The sequence below is a fragment of the Xiphophorus maculatus genome, chromosome 3, assembly GCF_002775205.1.
Source record: "Xiphophorus maculatus strain JP 163 A chromosome 3, X_maculatus-5.0-male, whole genome shotgun sequence".
NCBI classification, from domain to species: domain Eukaryota; kingdom Metazoa; phylum Chordata; class Actinopteri; order Cyprinodontiformes; family Poeciliidae; genus Xiphophorus; species Xiphophorus maculatus.
The window spans coordinates 23,819,807-23,845,761 of record NC_036445.1 but is presented as its reverse complement, the minus strand read 5'-3'; the positions used below and the strand labels follow the sequence as shown (position 1 = coordinate 23,845,761).

The 25,955-nt window shown below is 43.8% G+C and overlaps 1 protein-coding gene across 4 annotated transcripts; it reads right to left on the bottom strand.

Moving 5' to 3' along the window:
• Positions 1 to 970: 970 nt before the first annotated feature.
• On the bottom strand, positions 971 to 25,108 carry LOC102229652 (protein SOGA3-like). Of its 4 annotated transcripts, XM_023331396.1 has the most exons (12): positions 24,466 to 25,105; positions 22,499 to 23,416; positions 22,063 to 22,287; positions 21,463 to 21,621; positions 20,345 to 20,416; positions 19,522 to 19,841; positions 19,203 to 19,362; positions 19,020 to 19,089; positions 17,873 to 18,419; positions 17,675 to 17,804; positions 17,246 to 17,573; positions 13,087 to 13,173 (listed from the first exon to the last, which is right to left on the bottom strand). In XM_023331396.1, the coding sequence occupies exons 2-11, from the start codon at positions 23,291 to 23,293 to the stop codon at positions 17,463 to 17,465; spliced, it is 2,589 nt and encodes an 862-aa protein (XP_023187164.1). In that variant the 5' UTR covers positions 23,294 to 23,416; positions 24,466 to 25,105; the 3' UTR covers positions 13,087 to 13,173; positions 17,246 to 17,462. The 4 variants fall into 4 exon arrangements, with proteins under 4 accessions (XP_023187162.1, XP_023187163.1, XP_023187164.1 ...); XM_023331397.1 differs by lacking the exons at positions 13,087 to 13,173; positions 17,246 to 17,573; positions 17,675 to 17,804 and having other exon boundaries at positions 17,877 to 18,043; positions 18,115 to 18,419; positions 24,466 to 25,108; XM_023331395.1 differs by lacking the exons at positions 17,246 to 17,573; positions 17,675 to 17,804; positions 17,873 to 18,419; ... (6 more) ...; positions 22,499 to 23,416; positions 24,466 to 25,105 and adding exons at positions 2,081 to 2,163; positions 2,245 to 2,281; positions 4,153 to 5,824; ... (2 more) ...; positions 8,272 to 8,574; positions 13,957 to 15,392 and having other exon boundaries at positions 13,006 to 13,173.
• Between the last annotated feature and the right edge of the window lie 847 nt (positions 25,109 to 25,955).

Genomic DNA, 25,955 nt, shown 5'->3' with positions numbered 1-25,955 from the left:
TCTTTCCCAACCTTGACACAGAAAAGCAGGATGAGACATTCGGCGCGGAGCTCCGGCGAGCTTCAGGAGAGAATGAAAATATTTATATATCTATCGTGAGACGGGTAAGATTTCTGGCTCCACAACACTGCCACACCTGCTATTTCCATCAGCAAAGGGTGCCAGGTTTCAGAGTGAGGGGCGCGGTGGGTGTCTGTCCCACTCAGGGTAGCGTGTCTCTTTAAATTTCTCATCAGTCCTGGAAAAATGTAATAAAGAAAGCCAAGTGATGATTTATCAAATCATATGCTGGTTTAAAAATGTTAGGTTTTTTTTTTTCTTCCATATTTTAGTTCCTTTCGTCACTGTGCAGATATTACTTAGAGGAGCAGGTCAGGGTGTCACCGAAGATATCTGCAAGTTGGTAAAAGAGCAAAGGAAGCCAGACAGTCGTTTGGTTCTGGTGCTTCAGTTTGTCGACTGCAGTGTCACATACAAATCATCTGAGTTTAACGGGAATATTTATGTGAAAGTTGCAAAGTTTAGGAGTGAGGGAGCAGTGCACCTCTGCTGTCAGCATACTATGTAGACCTCAAGTGACATTAATAATTAAATCTCAGGCTATTGATTATTACACTTTTAGGTAGAACTACAAAACATTACATAGCAACTCAGCATCTTCTCCAAGCATCCGAACTCCTTCAACTTCCTCCAAATTGCAACCACAAGCTTTTATGTAGGCAGACATTTCAGTTTCTAGATGACTCCAAATATCCGCAGCTGTCACTGCACTGAAAGGTGGGATTACAAATGTTCACTCAAGCCACACTTTTCAGATCTTTTTTTCTTAGAGTGAAAACCACAAATCAGTTTTTTTCAAGTTCCCAGCTAGGTCCTACTTTATTTCAGTCTTCTGCTTAAAATCATAGATAAAGTACATTAATGTTTTGTGGTTTTAACATGATGAAATGTGAAAAACGTCAAGCTGAGGCATTTTTGGAATATTGTTTATTATACAAAACCAAGAGCAAAGGCCTCGTGTTTCACCACCTTTCAGCCATAAAAAAAACACTACTGAGCAGAGTAACATCCTCAAAGATGAGCCTTTAGTTATTCAGAGTAAAAAAAAGGCTTTGCTATGTCTTTTTAGGAGCATGTGTTATGCAAAAAATCTGACTTGTAAATACAGTTTACACACAAATCTTAAAAAAATGTTAGCTATGGCAAAAAAAAAAAGAAATTTTATTCCAAACAATGCACTTAAAAATCAAGAAAATGCACAAGAAACCAGCCTTTGGTACATATTAAAAAAGTCAATTTTATGCAGCTCTTACTAAAAGTAAATATGTTTTGTTTGTTTTTTTTGCTTCACAATAATAAACATAAAGTCAAACTTCAATGAAAAACAAAATATTCTGGTCACAGTCAAGGTACAGTCCAGTCATGTGCTGCAGGGTACTTTATGGTAGGGAAGTCATGCGCAGAGAAATCTTTGCTCCATCTCTCCATGTCTGAGCTGGACGTAGTGATGCAGATAGCATACATTTTAATTGAAACTAGTCTTTTTTTTTCAGGTTGCAAATCCAGTCTGTAGCAGAGAAAAATGAGTTAAAAGCTGTTATTAGTAGATGTGTAAAGCTACGCTAGTGGTCAACGCTGGAATCCAGACCTGAGCAGAATATTCATTCAGATGCTGTCCGTCGCGCCTGGCAGGTTAGCTTGGGCCATAATGACAGTACTTGTAGCCGTTTGGAGTTATTCGCCTTCCTCGCTCAGGTATGTTTCACAGGACGCCACAAACACAGTTTGTCGATGAATACATTCAGAATAAATTTTCTGTCTTTCGTATTGATTTGGTGTATACAAGAGAAAAAAAGAGAGGATAAAATCTTCGGAGTTTGTCAGCGAAGGCTTCTGGTTGGTTCCGAAACACAACAACGTGGAGTTTCAAATGATGACGGTCTCTAGGTGAAAGCTGTGCGTGTAAGTGAAGGAGGAAGAGTGTTTCTGGAGAGGAAAGGAAGCAGGGACGACGGGCGTGGTGCACGGAGAGGATGAGGGAGAGGAGGACGACGTGGGGGAGCGGCTGGCCCATCTGGACGGGAGGCGACGGTTGGCAGGACGGGCGGGCCTCGAAAAGTTCTTGTGGACGGAGGGAGGCGTGACCGAGGACTCTCCGTCTTCCTGTAGAGAGGCAGCAGAGTTAACATTTAGGATTATCCCGCTGTTCCGTCTGCATCCAAGCTGACGCACTCAGTTACTTAACATCGTTTCACGTGTTCCAGCGGTTGTCTTCTTGAGCCTGGGGAAGATAACGGGCATATTTCAAACAGGAACTCTAAACACATGGGCATGCTCCTGCGTAAAGGTCACACTAGTAGCTCTGACTGATTTCATCCCTAAGAGGGAAAAAACCCCCCATTTGAAGTCAAGATAGCTGACATGTGAGGCACTTCTTCCCTTCGCCAACTCTTCTGAATCACCAACGTTTAATCTCTGACAGTTCGACTAATGTGGTCCTTCCTATTTCATTCTTTTCATGAGGTTCTCGAAGCTGCCCTCATAATGACTCCCACAACATCTTTAAGATTAGCATGACTTTAAAGCAACGTAATTACTTCAGCATTCTCATTTTTGTGGTCTGCCAAGGCCAGTTAGTCAGCCAGCTTCTTGCAGATACTTTAGTAATTACCGCACGACGGCCAGAAATCACCGGGGCCTTCTGGAAGGACTTAGAATCCAACATCAGGCTGGTGCAGGCTGCCGGTCCCCTCCCTGGTTCTACGTTTCACTGTCAGCTCCTCGGGAGCCTTTCGGCAATGGAGTGGCCCAGAAGCCCAGATTATAATGGAGGCTCTGGCCTGCTTTAATCTCTTAGCACATACCAGAAATAAACAACATTCCCACAAGAGCCGGCCTCTGTCGAGGGCAATTACTTACTGTTTAACAAAGTGTTGGAACAGAAAGCAATGCACAAGATCCTCCATGTCCACTGACACAGCAAGCTTTGAGGACATAGTGTCACTGAACAGTGATCAGGCATAACGTTATGACCACTGACAGGAAGGTTGTTCGGAAAGACTTGTGTCCTTCCATACCAGAGCTGGGCGATATGTCTTAAATTAAAATCTAAAACTTTTTCCATATCAAATCCGATTTCCAATTTTAATTGATTTTTTTTTGTGTGTGTGCTTTCTTCTCTGAAGTAGAAGTAAATATTTACAAATAAATATTTAGTAATAGAGGTTTTCATTTCAAAGATCCCATCACTGAGCTGTATGGTCACATTTTACAGGACAGAATCAGCTGCTGGCAAGTTGGTGCTGGAGACCGCAGCACACCTTCAGGGGTCTGGTGGAGTTCATGCCTTGATGGGTCAGGGCTGTTACGGCTACAAAAAGGGGAAGTGGCAGCTAAGGCTGGAACGATTAACCGTGACTCATTGATTATTGAAATAATCATCAACTAATTTAGTAGTCGATTAATTGTTAACTGGAGTATGCAGTCTCAAAAAAGGCCATTTGTTGAAAGAACCTAATCAGAGCAGTAATTAAACTTAAATGGTACAAAAAAAAAAATTACATTTTGCATTTATGATTTAAAAAAATACTTTCCTCATCTGTAAATATGTTCTTGCCAGAACTCCTCAAGTGGCAGTTTTAGTTTCATCTGGTTCAAATTCTGTTAAATAAATCTCATATTAAGGATCTTTTGCAATCCAATCAATTGGTTAATTCAAAAAAGTAACAGATTAGCTCTACCTGGTATTGGTAAGTCAAGCAGAAAGACCTGATCAATCTTATGCTAAAGGAATTCCACGTTATTGCATTTTTAGGCAATAAAATGTTCCTTTTCATACGAATAAAAATATGTTTATAAAAATATGTTAAATATGTTTATTTGCATCGTTTAATGTATTTCCAATGTATAAAAAAGGTTTAAATGAAAAATCTGCAGAATGTGCCGATTTTTATAATCTGATTAATCAATTAATCAGCAGAATAGTTGATCAAACACTCAATTACTAAAATAATAAGTTGAAGCCCAGTGTCAACACACTATCTGGCAGGTGGACATAATGTTATGCATGATTTCATGTTTTAGTTTTAATCTACAAACTGAAATACCTGAACACTGAACTGTGCAGCTAAGAAAGGGCAAGGCTTGACTCACCTGCACTTTCAGCTGCACCTCATTGACGCTGTGGAGGCTGACCTGTGCAGTTGGTAATGTGTGCATGTGTCTCAGAGTGGGACTTAAAGGCAGAGGGTCCATGTCCAGCATGTCCAGTTCTGTGGGGTTGGAAACCATCTCGTTCTGCTGCGCTCGTGCGGCGCTCTCGTAGTTTTTCAGAATCCTTTCCACGGCGCCGTAGTTGGATCTGGAACCCTCTGGTCGAGGGTACGCAGCGAGGGTGAGAGGCTTCCACGGATGTTCGTTCATGATGCGAGGGACGGGTCTGGAGGAGTCGGGCTGGTGAGGAGAGTCTGACCTCTGTCTTGGCTGCGCCACGTGTCTTTTCTTGCTCTCGACAGACGGCTGAAGCGGGGAGACGCTGCCTCTGGCCGGCTGAGGTTTTGTTTCGTGGGGATTTTCCCTGTTAGAGTTGGAACTCTCCACAGATTCATCTGGCTGGGTGATCACAGAGAGAGGAGGCTCGTGGGTTGCTCTTTGTTGGGATTTCCTGGAGAAGCTGCCTGTTTTTTGCAGTTTGTGCTTCACCTCACTCTGGGAGGGTTTTGGAGCCTCCTTGAATCCAGGATGTGGCTCTTCCAGTGAGAGGACGGAGGGTGTTTCTTTGGAAGCGCACCTCATCTGCATTGGCTCCAATTCAGTGTTCTGATTGGTAGAAGTTGAGATAGAGGGTGACGGTGATGCTTTAAAATATGAATCTGTGATGTCAGTGGAAACATGAGAGCACATGGATGGAGTTGTAGCGTCCTTGGGTGGTAATATGTGGCTTGATGTTCCAAACACTGGTTGGCATTCCTCAAAACAGGTCTCTTGTACATCCACGCCCCGGCCCATCTCAGCCTGAAACAAAGTTCTGTTGAACTCGGCTGTTTTTCGCTCCAGCATCAGGTTTCTTCTGGAGCCCTGGAGGCTGGGACTAAGAGACTGGATTCCTTGTGAGACCGAATCCACAGGGAATTCCTGGATAACTGGAAACACTTGGACCTTTCCAACGTCAGAGTTTTTCTCTGGGCACAGATCTTTCCCAGCGGTCAATATGTTGACCTCGGAGAAGCTTTTCTGGACGGTCCCGTACGTCAACTGTTTATTGTGGGTCAACTTGCTGGCATCACAGGACCAGCGATTGTGGCAGCAGCCCGTGTTGCAGATGGAGTTGGAAGGTATAGAGCAGGATGTTAGCATGCCGTCTTTAAAGACTTTTCCCTCATTTTCCTGAAGCATGGCCTCAAACTTCCTGACAATGGATGGGCTGTTACATTTTCTGTCCAACAGAACAGAGGGGCTATGGCACTTCCTCATTGTTGCCATAGGGGACTCTGGGATGTGCAGTTCTGTGTCTGGATTAGAGGAGTTTAGGTTCCAGGAGGAAGTACGAGGAGGAATGGGTGGAGCCGCCGTCTCCATGTCAGAGGATTCTTCAGGACTTGTCTCTGCGTCTCTGTAGCGATATTGATCAGAGGTGTTTGTCATCCAGGTGTCGCTTGAACTTCTGTTGGCTCTCCAGGTGCTTTCTGGTGACAACGTGATCCAGTTTTCTCGCTGCAGAGCCCGGAGGTCATCGTAGATCTGGCTAAGGTCGCAAGGAGCCTCTTCTACCTGCAGAAAGCTTTTTTCACATCCCTCAGATGGACACAAGGATTCGGATTGGTTCCTAGAAGAAATTAGGAAACAACGTTAACCCACCATTATGGCATTGTCTAATTTCACTTCTTTACAAGCAAGAATTAAAGTTTTCCATGTGCAGATTCCATTCTTTTCCAGACTCAGCCTAAGCATTTTGGTGCATTTTTAAAGTACAAATACAAGTCTTCACTATGAATTTACCTGATTTACTAATTAAGGAAAAAACTAAAAGAAGGACGAATAGACACATGCAGCATTTAGGCAATGAAACAGCAAATAGTTTGGTAAAAAAAGAAAAAGAAAATCATTCTATTTTCACTTTTCCTTATAATTCAAACCTGAGAAATCCCAACAACTGAAACTAAATATTAACATACACTATGCAGTAAAAAAAATGACTTCTTTTTCCTCAGTCAAACATTAAATCAGACCAAATATTTCCTGTTTTAGGTCAGTTGAGAGATTATTTGTTTTGCTAAATGCCACAATAAAGCGAGATAAATAAGTGCACGTCAAATTTCAGATACGGTACACTTAAAATTTTAAAGAAAGAAAAAAAGCAATTCTGGCTGTCCTAGTTTAGTTTGATTTATTGTCATCAAGTGAAAAAAAGTGTCTTTTTTGTGCAAACATCTGGTTTCAAGTACAAGTTGTGGACTTATTAAAATCTACATAAAATTTGCCTTTCTCCAACAGTGAGGCACGTATGGTATTAATTGTGCGTGTTATGTCAGCCTCGTCAGATTCTGGTTATCACGATGGTTGCAAAAAGGACTTCACCTCTTATCTCCGCTCTTTTTCCTGATCTCGTCTTGGTAGCTACAAAGCTCCTCGCTAACGCGGGCTATTTCCTTTAGAGCCTGAGAAAGAAAGACACAACAAACAGAAAGAGAATGAGACAAGATTAACGTTTTGTAATTGAGAAGTAATAAATACTACACAAATAGTGTCCTGATATCAACAAACACATGTTGAAAATCAGCTTTAAACACTCACAGCATTGAGAGCAGTCGTATTCTTCTTCTTGTCACTCCCATAACTCAGTCTGGCCCAGAGAGGACTCTCCGGAGGAATTCCTTGGAGACCTTCATCACTCCCTATGGAAACGTATTCCTGTGGCGTCCCACTATCCGGCACTCCACAGTAAAAAGCCTCCAGCTCTGGGGTACCTCCAGCTTTCTTATTATCACCCAATGAGTCTTGCTTCCAGGTTTCTCTGGATCTAGTTTCAACCAGAAGCTCGGGTTGTAAGGGATCGCTCTGACTGAACCGCACATCCACGTTAAATCCACACGGACTGTCGCCGTCGGCGCTGATGTTTCTGTTCAAACCTAATCCAGGTGAAGGTGGGTTTCTGGTTGGTTCTGACGGAGTGCTGCTACTGAGCAGGTCCGACCGGGAGTTGTCGCTGAGCAGGCTGGAGCCCGTGCTGGTGGAGCGCGTGCTGGTGGAGCGCATGCTGAGTCGGTGCACCGCGTCGTCGTCCTGCTTCATGCTGTCCAGGGCCGGACCCCCTCGACTGGATCTCACCTCGCAGTACAGCTGGAAACACAAAAGAGAAAAATAGATGATAGAAAATTAGGGATGCATACATATCGGCACCAACGTTGGTATTATGAGCCTTATATATACATACACATATAATTTATCTGTATTTGACCATAACAATAATATCATCAGATATCGACATTGGTAGATGTTTTTTTTTTATTTCTGTGAATGCCTACAAAAAATCCTACTTTATGCTGCAAAAAGTTACAAATAATACAGTAAAAATGCAGCAAACATGAGAGATTTTAGGGAAATTAGGTTTAAATTTCTTTCTGTGCCAACCTACACAAGCTGAACTTCCTCAACGAGGCTGCATTTAACCTTATAAACATATAAATCTTTGTGGATATGTGGTGATGAACAGACTGATGACTGAGTCTAATTACTCAATGTATTTTCAGCTTCCTAGTTATCAAAGTGTCATCTTCTGGTTTCTATAAAGACAACAGATTTATAGTCAAATACTGGGAGTTGAGATGATTTATGTTTAGCTAACATGATGAATCCGCTGCTCACAGTCAGACCTATAGTTGTGCAAGAAAAATGAAAATCATTTTAAAAGACTTTAAAGTTAAAGGCTATGTTATGTAAACCCAAGCTGTACTGTAGACAGCTTCAATCTCTCTTCACAGATGAAAGGAAATAACAACTGTTCACTCCGCTGTCTCTTTCCGCTCTTTAATCGCTGCAGTGTCACTGATCAAAAATGGTTTTGACAGGGCTGATGTTGAACAGGACGAGTAGGAGTACTGTTACAAAATACAGGCCTCTCAAGGCATAGAAACATTTTCAAGACTGAGTTTAAAATGCATTGATTAAACAGTACTCTTTATAAATGTAAATCAGGATGTTAGAGCATTTTTCTTCATGCTCTTGTGTTATATTAGTTAACCATCTTACAAGCGTACTGTCAGAGCATCTCACCTCTTCTATTTTCTTCTGCATGTCCTTCAGCTGGCACTCCCACTCTCTCCTCTCCACATCGAACCTTTCTAGCAGCTCGGCCTTTTCTCTTAACCAGTCCCTCTCGTTGTGATCCAGACGACAGCGCAGGTCCATGGCTGTAGAGTGCGTGTCGGCCAGGATCCTCCGCTGCTCTTCCCTCTCCCGGCGGAGCGTCGAGGTCTCGCTATTCGATTCGCGGGTACTCTGTGACGTCACCGATCCGAGACTCGCAGGCGACTGGAGGCCTCCGCTCCCTAACCCTCTGGCTTCTCTAGCTTCCAGCTTGGAGAGCAGGATGGCAAGGGAAAAAAAGGTAGAAACAGAATAGAGAATAATGGGATATTACAGTTGGGGACCAAAAAATGAGAGCCAGATGATAAGGCATGCAGGGACGGTGGTGGGAGAATTTGTTGAAGGTGGAATTGGAGGAATGAAGGAGCGGCAGGAAGCGAAGGTTGAGAAATAATGTACCACAGGGACGAGTGTGAGTGGGTTTACAGGAGGGAAGAAGGAGACAGATTGAACACTGAGTGTATCCTGTTAGAACTCGCACAGATGGTTCAGAGATGCAAAGTTCAAGTTTATTTTCTATGGTGCTTCAGCACAGGATACAGGGCAGGAAATGGTAGATTGAGGCAGGGCAGCATACGTCTGCAGATGTGACCCAATTTAAGCTTTCAAGAAAAACAACGATTTGTGACATACAGATGATCTCTGTGTGCAAATGAGGACCAAACTTTTTATTGCTGCTGATGCACCACTCTATTAAACTGTAAACTGTTCAATTGGTTAGGTTAGAGGGTTTTTACATGTTTTTAAACAACCTGGGATTTTTCCCTGAAATCTTTGGTCTTAGAGTAAAATAAAGTCCTGTCAAGTGGGAAACATGCCATATTATTACACAAGTTACATGTGTTACTACTACAAATGTTGTATATTTTTGTTAGAATTTTATGTTAAATCATGATGAAATAGTATATTATTATAACATAAAAGGAAAATGATAAATGGCTTTCACAGTTTTTTTTAGCAAAAAAGAAAGCACTTATCAAGCGTATTTTGTTCAGCTCCTCTTGAGTCAATATTGTTAAAAAACTACATTCTCGGCAACTAAAATGCAAATCTACAAACATTGCAGTGTTAGACAGTAAACAATTTTGTCTATTCTTCTTAACAGAATAGCTAGCTAGCTTGATAGATAGCTAGCTGTCTAGCCAGAGACAGACAGACAGACAGATTTCATACTTTTCAAATTTTTATTTGTTGAAAAAAGTAAAAAATTAGTCCTTACTTTCCCGGTTTACAACTTTACAACTATATGCTATCACCATTATGTTAGTCTATTATGCAATTCCAAAAAAAACAAAAAACATTGTGGTTTGTGATTTTTAACATGAAAAAATGTGGAAAGGTACAAGGAGTGTGAATACTTTTGTAGGGCACTCTTTGAAAAACTATCTGCACTTAAACTAATGCTTGGAATGAATTTTACATAGAATTATGTAAACAAGCCAATATACTATTTTGAAGACCTGAAATGATTGTGTATTTCAGTGCACGCTTTGTACATTCTGTGGTATGTATGAAGTTTTGCTGCTAGTTTAAAAAAATTGGAAAAATGTTGGGATCGGAACTGGAAGAATTCCCAAGACAACGCCTCTGTACGTTGATGTGTTCCCTCTGTGCGAGTGAGCGTGGACGCAGCTTTTGCGTACGCGCCTGCCGAAGCGTGTTATTTCTGTGTTCCGCCACAGACACCGACCAAAGCCTTTCTCCATGCTGCTATTTCTGACTGTGGCCTGGGGTCAAGAAATTATGGTGTAGAAAAACAAGTCAACATCTTCTGTCTGCTCGCGGCTTTTCTCAGAGGCCTCCGCAATTAGAGACGGACGATGACGGTTGCTGTCCGCAATCTATATAAACTTTCGAATGTAAACATGGCTCGAGATGCAAAAACAAGATGCTTGGACTCGCATTAAAGAAACAGTCTCGGTTTTAAATGACTGGAACAGGAAAGTTGGTTCGTCCCCTAAAGATGTCCAGGGAACAGATTGTGAAAATCCCGACAAAGCTCCTGGAGAGACGCTCAGGTATTTACACATCAACACTTTACACTGAGTCAGTTTAGAGAGCAACCTCTGCACACTCAAAGCTCCTCTGAGTGCCACAGGGTTTATAAAGGTAACTGTGTCACCAGGGTGACCCACTATTAATAGCGGACACCCAGCCCTGTACAATGTCACATTCTGAGAGGAGGTGGGAGGGGGGATGCCGAGGTAAAGAGAGGAAGGGGAGCTGACTGCTAAGGCGGAATGAGATGTATCCTAGCTGCCAGCAGTATTCATAAATCAGAGTCACATGGAGAAACATGCCTGGAAATACTGGGCCTGAGCTGAAGCCAGAGAGCTTGGATGCTTTCTTGGTATTTGGTGCTGGACGTGTCCAAAAGGGAATCAACGCATTCAAATTCAGGCCGCATACGTGAGGGTAAACAGCGTTGGCTAATTTAAGTGATAATGTGATATTTAACTCCTAGACGTTTCATTGTGACATTGTCCAGATGCCATTCCTGTAAGAGCTTGGATAACAAACACTTAAAACGTTTCACTTTAAGTGAATCTGGTGTTCCTAAACTTTCCGACACTTATCCGAAGTCGAATTGAAGAAAAAAAAAAAAGGAACAAAAGAGAGCAGCTCTAGCTGGCCAGAATGCAAACGGCATCATTAGAGAAAATTATTCAAAGGAGCTCAATTCAGCCTGCCTTGTCTGCATGACTCAGATGATTGGACTAAAGGGCTGCACTTCAGCGAAACCCACTACAATTTTCCTCTATTACTTCATAACTCGGTACTATTCTGGATGACAATTAGTGTTAACACTCAAACTGCCCCTAGCACGTTAGCTGTTTAACACCTGCACTTTTCCCTCCACAGAAGCTAAATATAGACTCTCAGCTTTGCTGGTGCAGTAACACCAACATGTGAAAAATGACAGGTTCTTGCATCTTCAACTGTTCATCTTTCAATTGAAAGTAACTATATAAGTAGTATGTTTTGAATGTGGTTGTTTACTTTATGAAGTATTTTTTGTTTTTCCATCGACAAATCAAAAACATCTCAAAGTAAGCTGATCAGAAAAGATTTTTAAAAATTATCTATTTTTAAGGAGTCTGGAGTGTTGGACGGTGAATATTATATGATACAATATTTGAGATTCACCCATCAGATGTCTGTAGCCAGTTTGTGATCTCCATTTTTTAAAGCCTTTTTTCAAACTGGCTTATTTAATTTTTTCATTATTCTGATTTCTCTATAATAATTGTACCTCAAGAAGGCATCAGAACAGCATTCAAAAACTGTTTTTTTTCTATTTTATAAAGTGGTGTATAGAAAATAAAAATAGACTAACTTTGCTGTATACTGTTGAGCCTTTCCGTTGTCTGCTTAAAGTTTTGCTCTCTCTCACAGCCTGAATTAACCACAGAACAGTCCTGAAATATTGTAGAAATCTTTATATCTGTCAGGTTGGATCAAGCTGGATGTTGTTTCATTTCTCTGTGCCTATCTACAAAATCTTTAAGACGAGCTGAGTGCTAGTGTGTAAAGTCTACTTGGGCAAATTTATAGTTGTCTTGAGTATAACTTCAAATTCCTGGCATTGTTTTCTAAACCTCATAAAAAGACTCAGCTTATCACTTAGTACATATGCAGGCGAAAGTGTCATCTGTGGTTGGACATGGCATCCAGACAAAACAAGTCTTACAATGGGACTAATCCTGCTCTGCCTGGCTACACTCCAAGTCACACTTCCATGCTCTATTTACAGAATCTTAAGAATAAAAGCTAGATGTGAGCTGTTTCTAACACAAAACAACACAAACATAGATGAGGATCGTGATTTTTATGTGTTCTAGCAACGCTAGAATATTATCTGTTATCTCATCATCAATGGTTTCACACGACGAGCCTACAGGATTATTGAACCACTATTCTCAACTTTTTCTTTCTGGTTCTAGATTCAAAGAAGGGATTCAAAGAATCCGTTTCAAGTCTTTGATACAAATCACACCAGGCTCAACTGACAGACAATATAGAGAAAGTATACAACAAGTACAGCGAAGCAGTCTAAATGTACAAATTAATAAATGAGAATTTGTTGGCTTAAAAGTTTGTTTTTCTTTGTCTAAAGGCTGAAAAGTCCAATCAGTTTTGGACTTGCAGCAGTCAAATAAACCCCATTTCTGATCCTATCTGTAAAGGAGCTAAATCCCTAAAGCTGCAGTACCTTGAAGAGAAAAAAAGCACTTTTTCAAGAGAAGCGTATTTGGCTTTTCTTTGACATGCAAACCCTTAAACCCTCAGTATTTCTGCCAGTAGCTGTCCACCTAAGTAGGCTAGTATATATCTTCCTTAGGGCTAGCTGCTAAAAGTATCAATGTCTTTCTAAGCAGGGTTTAACAGAGTATGTCCCAGGAGTGAAAACCTTTTGTCTAAACTTGGATAGAGGCCGTAGCATACTGACTTGGCAATTCCACTTGGATTACTAGATGAAATGGCCAACCAGCCACACATGTAGCTGAAAATCTACACATGAAATATTGCTGTGCGGAGACACGTGTGTACGTGCAGATGTTCAAACACTTTCAGCATGCAGAGAACTGAATGTGCATAACACAATCTACAGTCTGATTATCGTGGCCGGTCATCTCTCACCTGTGCAATCCTGCATTTGAGCTCAGCTTTCTCAAGCTCCCAGGCACATCTGTCTCTGGTGTACTGCAGCTGGAGCTCGCTCCTCTTCTCCTCCTCTTTCTTCACCTCGGCCTGCACCTCCTCCAGAACCGTCTTCAGGTCCAGCAGAATCCTCCTGTTCTCCCCACCCTGCGTTGATACACAGACGGCATCCCGCTTTTTTGTTAAACGTGGATCACATGTTTGACCTTCTAAAATTCTGAATTTGACGCTCCAAAAGACCAGGAAGTGGTGGTTCTTGTGTGGACGTGACTATGAGCAATTCCTTTAGTGACGTGTGTGTGTATGCATGTATATATATATATATATATATATATATATATATATATATATATATATATATATATATATATATATATATATATATATATATTCTAATACTTATCTAAAACATTTAGTTTGATGTTTTGATGCTTCACTTTTTGATCTAATGTAAACCTTATGATAAAACAATATTGAAAGTGCTCCCTTTTGAGAGCACAAATAGAATAAAGGTTTTTCCGCATATTACGAACCAATTGATAAATTTTTAGTTGACTTCCGTTCATGAACAAAAAAAACCCAGTTCAGGTTTGATCAGATGACGCGTTTTAGATTTTTATCCAGAGATGGTCAAATGCAGGACTATGATGTTTCAAAGACTATAAAACTGCTTTTATGTTGGTTGGATATCATATGCTTGTAAAAGGCAATTTGCTTTCTTACTCTCCTCAGTTGCTACTGTTAGCACCACCGCATACCTACAGTATTCGCCACTGACTGGACTTTTAATGAGCAATAGGAAATAGAAAAGCTTGTGGCGAAGCTTTTTTTAGAGAGGTGCCCTGAGTGGGGAGCCATACTTAAAAAAACAACTCCTTGGTAAATATTGGTACAGACATGCTGAATAAATTATTGCTTTTAGTCTATTACTTGGATGTCAGCAACTTGTCTCAATAAGGACTCCTTCTCTCGCATCCATTCTTCTTTATCCTGAACGTGTCGCTTTTTCAGATCCTCTAGTTTCTTTTTAAGCCGTATGTGCTGCATTTGCTGCTGCTGCTGCTGCTGCTGCTGCTGCTGCTGCTGCTGCTGCTGCTGCTGCTGCTGGGGTTCGGGGCCCGGCCACATTTGTCCCCTGAGGACCTCGAGCTGCTGGGTCCCTGCCCCTCCCTCTCCTGCAGTTTGCGAAGCGCCGATCGGGGGCTCCTGGATGTGGCTGAAAACGGTGGGCGGGGAGGAGATCCTCCTTAGCGGGCTGCGGTTTTTGCCCCGGCCCCTGTCAGCCTTCTCAATCCTGGAGCGAGGCACAAACTCCCACCCCTGGGACTGCACGTAGCCCCCGCCGCCTCCCTGCAGCCCTGCGCCGTTCATTAAGGCGCTCCACATCTCTCAAATGCATGCACATATAACACTCAAATAAGCAATGGAAAGTCACCAAACGATGTTGTAAGCAGCCATTTCTGCTCTGAAAAGTTTTGATCAGTTCACTGACTCCTTCATCAACATCAACTGTAGTAACTTCTAGCAGTTATCCACACCCGGCCAAATCCCGCCTCGGGCGCACAGCTTCACCCCTGGTCACCGTCGCACTGACACTCTGGACGGGACGGGATGCTTCAGCCGTCTCCATGTCTTCACAAAGATGAGGTCAAGATCCCATTGCGGTCCCCCACTTTCACTCAGTCCGTGTCCTTTACAGACCCGCTCTCGGTTGTCCACCTGCGCTGCTTTTCTCTTGCGCGTTCTAGCCAAGAGCGAGCGACAGGCGCCCGGTAAACACTCCGAGGCAAAAAGGAGAAGCTCCCAAAAATACCACGGAGTGCTTCTGATGTAAGAGCAGCGGAGAGTATTTTTACCCCTCTGTAACCAGGAGTTGTTTTTTCCTCTCTCTCTCTCTCTCCCCGAGGCTGAACGACGCCTAGAGGCGACAGCGGAAGAAGAAGAGCCCGTTAATCAACACCGGAGACTTTTAATTACGTCGCCACCTTGCGCCGTAGCCATGGTAACGAGTCAATTCCAGCACCGCGTCCGCGGCAACTTCGACGGCCAAATGTGGCCCGTCGGTTCTTTTTAAGAGGCCGCAAACGACCCATTTTGAGTGCCAAGAAGGGGAAGCGTTTAACAAGCTGCTACTTTTGCACAGCAAATTATCTTTAGCGTCGCTGTAAACAACGCGGGTTTGTTTCTGCTGTTAGCTGAAAGTCTGAGAGGAGGCTGACTGTCACGAGGAGAGCAAAGAGGGGTGGGCGTTCATTAATCTAGACAGCAGACAGCCACACAACTCTACATGAAAACGATATTCATTCGTTCATAACCGTCACCTTATCCGAGTCGTAACCTCGTAAGCAACAGACCAGCTAGCTGCCTTTAAAGTTCGCGGTCTAAAGTCTTCACTCGTACGAAGCACACGTTGCTTGCAGCCTTACCGTGCGTCCTGCAAGGCTCTGGGATGTGGAAGTGGTCGTCCTTATTTAAAAACAGCCACCAATTGCCCCGCTACGTTTCGGACAGCCGAAGCACTTGAACGTGGTCTGGGCCGGGACGCAACAGCACTGTTAAAAACAACTGCAGAGAGGGGAGTGCCTGCAGTTAAAATGATGCTTTCATTAACTGAAATAAAATTCCCCTTCCTCTCTTCCTTTCTCCCTCCTACTCGTGTCTCTCCTCCTCTTCCTCCCACAGCTGGCCCTAAGACAGTGTGTGACGTGCAACATCCCACCGGTGGGATAAAAGAAGCGGACCGAGTCCACCTCCCATCCTGGTGGCCAGACAAGTCCCCCCATCTGCACATTTTTGTGCTGGGTCTGCAGACCCCACCCGTGGCTATTTTTAAAGAGTCTATTGCTGCAAAAACCCACAATCCAAATAGGTAAAACGCCAGTCTCTCTGACTATGTGGAGGGCTGAAAGCTTGTGTAATGATGAACTTGTACTCTCATAACAAAATGCATAGCTTTTAGAGAATGAGAATGGAAAAATGTTTTTTGTTTTTTTTTAAATGCACAAAAAACGAAAATGATATCAAGGGGTAGCATCAGGTTTAGTGACCTTGAAGATATGGACAAATACCATAAGGTGATGCAAAAAGAGAAGGACACATAGAATAATTAAAGAAAAAACTGAAAAAATCTGCACACAATGCTGACATATTTGTCTTTTTTTTCTGTAAATGACCAATAGACCATTTCTTGTACATAAGGTCAGCCGCTAAGTGACTCGGCACAGGGAATCTTTCAACAAACGCACAGTGACTTACAAAGTTATAGATTTTTTTTATTCTTTTTCTCTATTTGCATTTTGTCAAAATACAACCATGGTTAATTACATTATATTTGGATCTCATGTGATAAGCCAAATAAAAAGTGCTGCATGATTGGAACGTTGAAAGAAAGCGATACATGGTTCTGCAATTGTAAAACAATAACAAAAAAAAGTAGATGTGTGGCATCCATTTTTATTCAGCCTCCTTTAATCTGATGATATCCTGAATTAAAGTTTGGCGTAACCAGTCGCTGTCAGAAGTCACTGAATTAATTGATAGGGAGTGTGAAATTGGATAAAACTGACTTCAAAGGACTCCACAAATATGACCTTTATGGAAGAGTGGTAAGAAGAGAGCCATTTTTTAAAACCTTTTTACAGAGGGAAACATTAGGCAGAACATTACAAAGAATGACAAGTACACGAAGACCCCACAAATTGTGTGGTCTGTCTGTATGTTTGTGTTTTGAACCTACTGTGTTACAAAAGACGATGAGTTACACATCATACATCAGCTGACTGACTCAGCACAGAGGAGCTTTCAGGAAACCTGGGCCTTACAAATGTAGCACTGACAATAACCGTCACTGTTATTGTGGGCCTGAACTGGAGTTACTGGATGCATTTTCACTGCAACGCACCACTGCTGCTGCAACCCAAACCTCAGCATGCACCGTTCCCTCATAGCTCTGTCCGCACCCAGGTGTACAGCAAATGTCAGACGAGTTGGGAAAATCTCAGAAACTGTTGTTTTGTCGACCCATTCAAAACCCCCCATGAACTACATAAAAATAAACCGAGTACAGTCTACACACTGTGGTTTCAAGCTGTTCACAGTTTGGTAAACAGATTCTTTTTTTTTTCCTTTCTTGCAACAATCCCAGAGCTTGCGTTAAACACAGTGGGCTCGAGTTTCTCAGTGTGTGCTTGAAAGTGAAATCATACGCGACAACACTCACCTAACTCTCCAGCATCACTCCTAAGCTATGCTGCGTCCAGGGTGCGGCAAGCCTTCGCAGTAGACGGATGATTGGAGTCGTAGTTGGGAAGTGGAACTGTCCTGTACCTTTAGTGACCTTATGCGATGCGTCGAACGTAGCAGAACAGAACTTAAACTGAATGAGTAATGTAGCAAGCAAAATGAAAAAGAAAACTGTGAGATCTCGAGCGTGTGCTTTACAGAACAAAGAACAGGGTGAAAAGAAATACCAGTTTGAAAATGGTGGCATAAGAGAGTGAGGAAAACAGAACGAGGATGAGGATGAGCAAAATAATGGGTTGAAACATCTGGGTGGATGTGAAGGGGTGAAGAGCAGGATTGCAGGTGATCAGAATGAGAAAACTCTACAAGGAAACAACAGAGATGGCGTTCGTCTGCGGTGGCTTACAGACAGCGGTTCTTCTGGCTGTTTGTCGTCCTGCTTGGGGACGTCCAGACGGTCTATGAAGGTCTGTAGCTCTTTCCTAAAGGCTTTCATCTGGGCATTGATTCGATACAGCAGCTCATGCTCTCTAATCCTGCAGAGCAGACGTGGAAAAGCTGAATCCAGGGCTTTCACAATGCAATCTAGTGATTTCTTTATTACCTGCCACCTTCTTCATCCTCATCCAGCCTGGCAAACAGCTCCCCGTTAGTTACGTACACTCGGGCCTCGGCGATGATAGTGCTGGTGTCAGCGATCAGCCTGTCGATGGTCCGGCCCAGCCTCTCGGCCTCGATGCGGATATCTATCATCTGCTGCCGGTCCCGCAGGCTTCTGGATAAAAAACGGCTATCTACTGGCGAGTAAAGGGAGCGCGTCGGGGTGAGGCAGCGGAGGTTTCTCACCTCGTCGGAGTCGCTCTCTCCGCCGACGGGGCCCTCGCGCTTGCGGTGCGGCGGGAGGAGGCGAGGGGAAGCGGCGGAGGTCGATGGGGTGTCGTCGTCCCGGCCCCCGTCGCTCTCCGCGTCGCTGTCCCGAGGGCTGCCGCGGATGCCCAGGTGGGAGGCCAGGTCGTAGCGCTGCATGTTGGAGAGCAGCACGCGGTTTTCGTACTGGAGCTGCATGACTTTGCCGCTCAGTTCATTGATCTGCAGGCGTGCCGCTTTCAGCTCCTCCTGGAGCGCCTCCAGTTTAGCCTGATCACCCCCACCTGAAGGCGAGTCAAGGTGAGAATGAACTTCAAGCATTAGCATAATTCAATGATGCCATTGGAAGACATATGGGATCGTTCCTACTGCTACACTGGTCAATAGCAAGGAAATGATCTCTCAAGTGGGGCTGGGCAATAAATCGATAGCAATATATATTGTGATAGACACGAGATCGATATCAATAGAAAGTACATTGGATATTATGTTAAACAATTTCGCAGAACAGAATTATGGGGGATGTAAGCAGAAGAAAGGCTTTAGCTGCTCAACCTCTCAAAGTCAGCTAAGCAAAGAGTGGCATCAACTAACTCACTCCCTCTTTGGTTACCTAGCAACAACCTGTTGAATAACTTGCACAGCAGCAGTTTCAGGTGAAAATTAGTACAACAGCTCCAGAAGAAATTGTGGCTAAAACAGGAAAGGTCACATAACCAGTTTGGCAGTAATTCATATTTTTAAAACAAATCAATAATTATCGGCACCTGATGTGAAATGCTTGTGTCATGACATGCTTTTCAGCCATATTGCCCAGCCCTACTTTCAAGTGAAAAAATGTTTATGCCGTGCAACGTAGTTTTCATTTAGAAAAGAAAACAAACCTCCTCCATGTCTTGATCCGGCCTCATGGGACCCAGCCTTGTATTTGAGCTTATTGAGCTCATTTGTTACCTGAGGAAATGTAAATGCAATCTTTGGTGAGGTGGCTGGTGAAACAGCAGAAGGTTTGGGATTTAATTGGTGTAAAACAGCACCAGTTGGCAGCACCAACCTGCCCAACAAACCTTTTTGTTTTCTTCTTCTACATCAGCTAAGTTCCTGCGGAGGAGTTCTGCCTCATCCTCCACCAGCTGCAGCTGCTGCCTTAGTTCAGACAAAGCCTCGCCTTGCTCCCTGCTCTGCTGGCCGCCGCCGCCAGTGCCATTTCCTCCTGCTGCTGCCAGACTGAAAAATACAGGTAAATATAAGCTTAGGTGTGCTGGCTTTATTTAAAAAATAAAAAAAAATCAAAAGGACAACCTTTCAAATATCAAATAAAATTCTTCACTTTTCAAATTTCCATCGCATTTTTAACATCTAAAGTGTTGATTGAAATGAGGGTACCTGTCCTCTCTCATGTCATCCAGTTCAGCCTTCAGTCCTCTGTTCTCCACCTCCAGCTCCACAATCTTCCTCCCCAGGATGTTTGCCTCTTCCTCCACCAGGCGTAAGCGGAGCTTCAGCTCAGACTCCCGGGTGGTGGGAGGCCCCCCGGCCTCGCCTTTGGGCAGCGGGCTGTCCACGTCCCCGTAGAAGGAGCGGTACTTCTGCAGCTCCTGCTCCAGACGATCCTTTTCTTTGTCGATCTTCGCCATCTTTTTTCTCATTAAGACGGCTTCCTCCTTGATGAAGGCTAGCTGGCACCTCAGGTCCTCATTTTCTTCCTGCACCAAGGTAATGTTGCTTTTTACTTGCTCTGGCTTCTATGACTTCTTTTTGTCTTAAGCACCTATAACTTTCATTACAGTAAAGTCAATGTGATGCTATGGGATTATTTTCTGCAGCAGAGACGGAGAGTTTTCAGAAAGATGGATGGAAAAAGGCATAAGAAAGTGTTACAGGTTCACTTTCCAGGCGGACAACCCCAAACACTTGGTGATTCTAGAAAAAGTTGACTCAGGGTCAAAATGCAAATGCACAGCACACTTGATTTTATTTGGAAAAAGCTTTTAAAAATAATGCTTCCTTCTTCTTCTTGCGGAACAATTACACCATGCTGTTTTGTTGGTCACGTTAAATGTGAATACAACAGATTCAGTGGAACAAAATGTGAAACACCTTATAGGGGATTACTAATTGTCTGGGAATTGTGCAATTTAGACCTTACTATAAAATATCCATGGAGGTTTAGTACTCAGTGGTTGAGTAAACACAAGACATGACTCACCTCAGCGGGCGTCTGCGGCATCTTTTTCTCAGTTCTCTGTGCGTCCTTACTTCCTTTTCTTTTCAGGGAGAGCTACACAGAAGCAATGGCAATTATATCATATTGTTTTCAAACTGAAAGTGGTGATTTAATCCAGATTTTTACAATACCAAGATTATTTACAGAAAAAAACTCTTCCCAATTAATACCTCCTATCACTAGGCAAAGTTTTACAATTTATATCAGGCTGCTCAGATTTTATTTTCGGTTTCTGAAGCACACAATCGAAAACATCCCCAAGAACAATTTACGGGGTCAAAAAATGTGTTCTGTTACAATTAAGTGAGAGGAGTTCTTCTGGAAAAGAAAAATGCACAAACAAGCAGGCGATGCTACTTAAGTTTGACGTATTTTATGCATTTTTGGTTTTGTGCTTTACTGAAAATCCTTGAAAACATAATTCAGTCCCATAAACCAGTGAAAGGTTGTGTTTCACCCTTAAAAAGAACTTAAACACGAATACAAATTTTCGCCTTTGTCCAACTTTATTAAACAAAATCCACGATTCGAGCTTACAGTGTGTGTAGTTCTCTCTTTACAGTACAAAATCATGGGTCATGAACTTTCTATTCCCATCATGCATTTTGTCGCTCTTCAGGAGGGATTATTTCCACAGAAATCTATGAAATAAGTTTTAAAATTTAAGTAGTTTTAGTTAGCCATAAATATGTACTATATATATTGGTAAATAGTACATATTCATAATGAAACCATTCATTCTAAATGAATGGTTCAACCAAATGCTAAATGAAATAAATCCTTGACCAATAAAATCAACATACCTATTCCTAGCATAGTTTCAGGGCTCTACAGTTGCTTATTACAGTATGAAACATTTCTTTCCAGCCACCTTCACTGCATCCTGCCTTGTCACTTTTGTGTATCATACTTGAAATTGCACCCTTTATCTGCTTTTTATTTATTTATTTTTTTTTTTACTGTTACACACTGTCTTTCCCCATTCCCACTCCGTTGCCATCCAAATCGATTTTGATCAAGTTTAATTTTCCTCCGCGTCACCGACCGACCCACTGAAGTAGAAAAACGAACAAACGCGTGGCCTTGACTTTCTTTCTCACCTCTTTGGCTTTCTCCAGCTCATTGTGCAGGGCCTGTTTGGTGACCTCCACTTCTATCAGCTGCTGCCTCAGCTTCTCGTTCTCCTCCTCCGTCCTTGTCCTCTTCTCCTCGACATTCTCCAATTCGTGGTGCAGGCGCACTGACACATCCTTTGCCACCTGCAGGAAGAGGCCAAGAAGGACGAAAACACAGTGCCTTGTGAATGTATTCGTAAACGCCAGGCTAACGGTCGTTTATTTAAGTCCAGTGGTGTGTGACAGCAGGGAATCAATGAAACATGCAGGACACTGGGCCCTGATGACCACGGTCGATAGCGCTGGTTTAGGACTCTGCTTCGATACATCTGAGTCCAAAATGTTAATGTAGCCAGAAGTGACTCAACAAAGCTGCTAAATACAAAACATGTGATTCTTTGCAAGGTTTAATTTGTAACAAATTGTGAAAATCAGTCCACAATCTTTACAATAACACACTATTTTGTGTTGATCTGTCACATTAAACAGGTGTAACTTGGCAAAAATATGAATAAACAGTATAAGTTTAAGGGCAAAAAGCTGTTTTTCATACATAAGGGCAGATTACAGGCACCACGGACTTACCTTCAGGTCTTGCTCCAGACTTCTGAGGAGCTCTCCATCCACTTGGCCGCCGTCATTAAACCTCAGCCTCTTCCTCTCGGCCTTCTTCAGCCGGTATTGGAGGATGCGACAGTTTTTGTTGGCCCTCTCCAACTCTCTGCGCATGTCCTGCAGCTGACAGGCGTCCTCTTCATAGAAAGTGTCCCGCATCTCATCCATCTCTGCCCGCATCTCCTCAATCTCAGTCTAGAAAACAGCGAATCAATGCTTTTATTAGATCATTACATCCAGCAAATAAAAATGACAAGGCCCCCCACATATAGAAAATAAGCCAGTGCTAGCGCGGTGATGCCCATGCAGCATGCATGCAAATACAACAGGTGTAGCTGATGCTGCGGCTCGTGTGTGTGTGTGTGTGTGTGTGTGCGTGTGTGTGTGCATCTTTAGCTATATGTACCTTTAAATCTTCATTTTCGTCCTCCAGCCTCTCGATTTCGTCTTGCAGCCTCTCGTCGGGCTGTGCAGCCGGCTGTGGAGCGGCGGGCTCGGGGGACAGCTCCGGCTCAGGCTCCGACGCTGGCGGAGATGCGGACTTCGCCTGCATCTTGGCTCCTTTCTTCCCCAGGCTTTTATTCAAGTGAAACTGTATCAGCTCGGACTGCAAGCATCCCTCTTTCCAGAAACCGGGTCCGCATCCCACAATGCTTTTAGAGCTCTTCTTATTGCTGCTGCTGCTGCTGCTGCTGCTGCCGCCGCCGCCTCCAGCTGAGGCGGACTCTGCGCCTCTCGGGTTTTTGCTCCTCAGTTTCGGGGACTTGGATGCGCACGGCTGGTCGGAGACAACGCGGCTCGAATCGGCTCTGGAGGGCGAGGAGGCGTCGCCGGCGGCGGCGGCGGCGGCGGTGGGGCGGGCGGAGTCTTCTGTAGCCTGCGCCGCCGCGGGCCTGCTCGGTGTCGGGTTTTCAGCACCAGCAGACTGGACAGCGGCCGCGCCTCTGCTGGGAGGAGCGCTTCCGACCGGCCGCTCCCTGCCTGTGGAAACGGGAGAGTGACCTCGACTACCTCTGCCTCCTCCCCCTCCTGCTCCACCTGCTGCCGCTTGCTTTGGTGTGACGGGCTTAGCCGAGCCGCTGCCCTTCTGCGCAGTTTTAGATCCAGTTTCCTTGACGCCGGCCGGAGACGACGAACGCGCCTGCTTCCGGCTGCTATTGTCTGGCTGCCGAAAGGAGTCGGCAGAGGATGGATTCATCATGGTGTCAGAGGATCAGTTCATTCTCAGGAGGATCCACCCTCTCCATCTGTGTGCAGATTAATGAGAATCTCTAGAGATCGCTCTACAGGTCCACCAATGTCTCCCAAGTTTCTTTGTCTTGCCCTGTGGAAAACAATGAATTAGGGAAAGAAGAAGAAGAAGAAGAAGAAGAATGGTTCCCCATGAACCCAATCGAAGGTAATAAGGTTGGGCTCTTGTCAGTGGAAACTTGCCAGCAGAAGACGGGGGCAGGGGGGATCAATGTGATCACCAATGATTATGCAGTCAGCCCTTTTGGGTCCCCGTTTGATTCCTGCCTTTTGTGTGAGATCAGCTGCGGCTCGGGTAATTAGACGTTTGCGTCAGATGCGCCCAATGAGCGGGCAGAGAGAGGGAGATGTAATGTCACTGACCTGAGGCGGCAGACAGCCAATTAAACCTCGCTGCCATTTCCCTGACACCAGAGCGCTGATGTCAGTGAAACGGCTCCGATCGGATTCGACGGCAAACAAAGCAACTCGACGCTGGACAAGAAGCACCAACTCATCAGAGTGGAGCTGCTTCCTGTCAGCCATCATTTTATCCGCCACATCCTACATGCCGGATGACTCAGTAAGCCGACTCGAATGGATGGAGGAGCAGATGAACAGAAGTGGCCACTTGATGGGAAAACAAATATCTTTTTTTTGTTTTTAGTCTATTTCATTGCGAACATGATTTATTTAGTTTTTGTGTGTGTGTGTGTGTGTGTGTGTGTGTGTGTGTGTGTGTGTGTGTGTGTGTGTGTGTGTGTGTGTGTGTGTGTGTGTGAGGGGGAGGGGGGGGGATTTTTAAAGCTCTAATAATGAAGAGCTTCTGTTTCATCCATTGATTCAGCGCAGATCAACCGAGCGACATTACATGAGTCTGAATAAAGAGACAGCGCAACTCCGTTGCACATACTTGGAGAAGCAACAGCAAACCAGCCACGTTGCCGGCCTGACAGCAGCTACAGAAAACAATATGGACAACAGTCCAACGTTGTCCTTCATCCCGGTTACTGCTGCCTAATTCATGCAAAACCTGGGGCGTTTCTTCGATTTTCTTTTCTTTTGTAAAAAAAACAAACAAAACAAAACAAACAAACAAAACCTTTAATTCTGAAAATAGTCACCCGGGAATCAATTTCTTACCTTTTCTGTTCCGCTTTATCGACTCTCGGGCAGGTAGTGGCGATGGAGAGGAGAGAGGAGATGCTGACTGGAGCGCCGCCCGAGCTCCAGCCAACCTGGTTCAATATTCATGACATTACATCATCACTGGGAGGGCCGCGGCCGGGGATGGAGGCGCAGGCGGCCCGCTGCTCTCATTGGAAGGAGAGACGGGACGTTACGGGTCCTGCTGTCCTCCGTGTCTGTCCCATCCTGATTGGACGCGAGCGTCCGCTGCTCCGAACCGGCGGACTGTTACTGTGAGATGCGCACTGACGTTGGACACATGGAGTTCTGACATTTTCCCAACTGCAGGACTTTTAGCTTAATGAGGCTCTGGGTGGAAGCTGGGAAGGCCAGAATATTTACAAAGATAAAGAAATAAAAGTACTGAGCACGCTGAGAAAATACATCTGTCTTGTGTAGTTGATTAGTCATAATTCTGGAAAATGATTTCCGAACCACTGCAATTACAGCTGCAGGTGACGTCACTAAAGACTTTCCAAACAGTTGTATTTATACCGAGATTGCGCACAACTGGTGTCTAATAATTAGTAATTAGGTCATTTCTGACTATATTTGGCTTCCCTGGGTTATATTTAGGGGTATCAAAGTAAAGGGGGTTGAATGCATAGCCACGTTTTAAATTTCAATTGTGAGTGATTTAGAAACTCACGGATCGTTTTCCTTACTCTTTATATTTCTCTTCCAGATGAAATTCCCTCCAAAACACACCGAGTCTATGGTTGCAATGTGAAAAACGTGCAAACATTTCAGGTAGCATGAATACTTTTGCAAACCACCGGTCAACCTTACGTTTCCTCTTGGAATCTCAGAGTGCACAAAATGACTCCGTGTCAAAGAGTCAACAAAGAAATAAAGCCTTGTTTAGTGTTGCTACACGCAGCAAATGCCTCAAAAACAAGAAGCTGTATTGCGTTTGGAAACAGACCAGAGTCCGTCTCTTTTATTGATTGATGTGTCCTGACTGTCTGAGTCGGGATAATCCAACTAAGAGTTTGCCACATTACTCATGGTTGATAGGTAGGCCTACTACTCTTGGTTGCTGGCTTGTTGTTGAACGCACGATTCACTGCTTCGTGTGTGTGAGTGAAACAAAGTCTGCAGCTGGGATTTGCTCTGCCCCGAATGTTTTACAGCTTGGATTTTAACTCCTGTCAAGGCTTCAGTGAGGCCACACCTCTTGGCCCTGTACTGACTTGTAGTCCATTTACCTTCTGTCTCTGCAGATTGTGGAAACACTCTGTCCTGATCTGTGAAAAAGTCAGGCTGCTCTCTCTCTCTCTTGTAATCTCAGTTTAATTAGCGGGGGGAATGTTGCAGGACCAATAAGCAAGATCTTGGGTAAGGATGAAGATCCGTTTTCTTTGAATAGGACGACAGATGCTCGGGGTCTTGCTCTCCCTTTTCACTGCGATGCACATTGGCCACATCCCCCACATTTAAAACGC

Bases quoted from the DNA above. Each gene is read 5' to 3' on its own strand.
- LOC102229652 (XM_023331394.1), bottom strand. From the start codon at position 14,412: ATGTGGAGCGCCTTAATGAACGGCGCAGGGCTGCAGGGAGGCGGCGGG. The intron at 13,174-13,956 runs GTAATAGACTAA...GTATCAACGCAG, and splicing joins GACAAGTTGCTGACATCCAA to GGTGGGGAGAACAGGAGGAT. The intron at 6,657-6,792 runs GTGAGTGTTTAA...TTTCTTTCTCAG, and splicing joins ATACGACTGCTCTCAATGCT to GCTCTAAAGGAAATAGCCCG.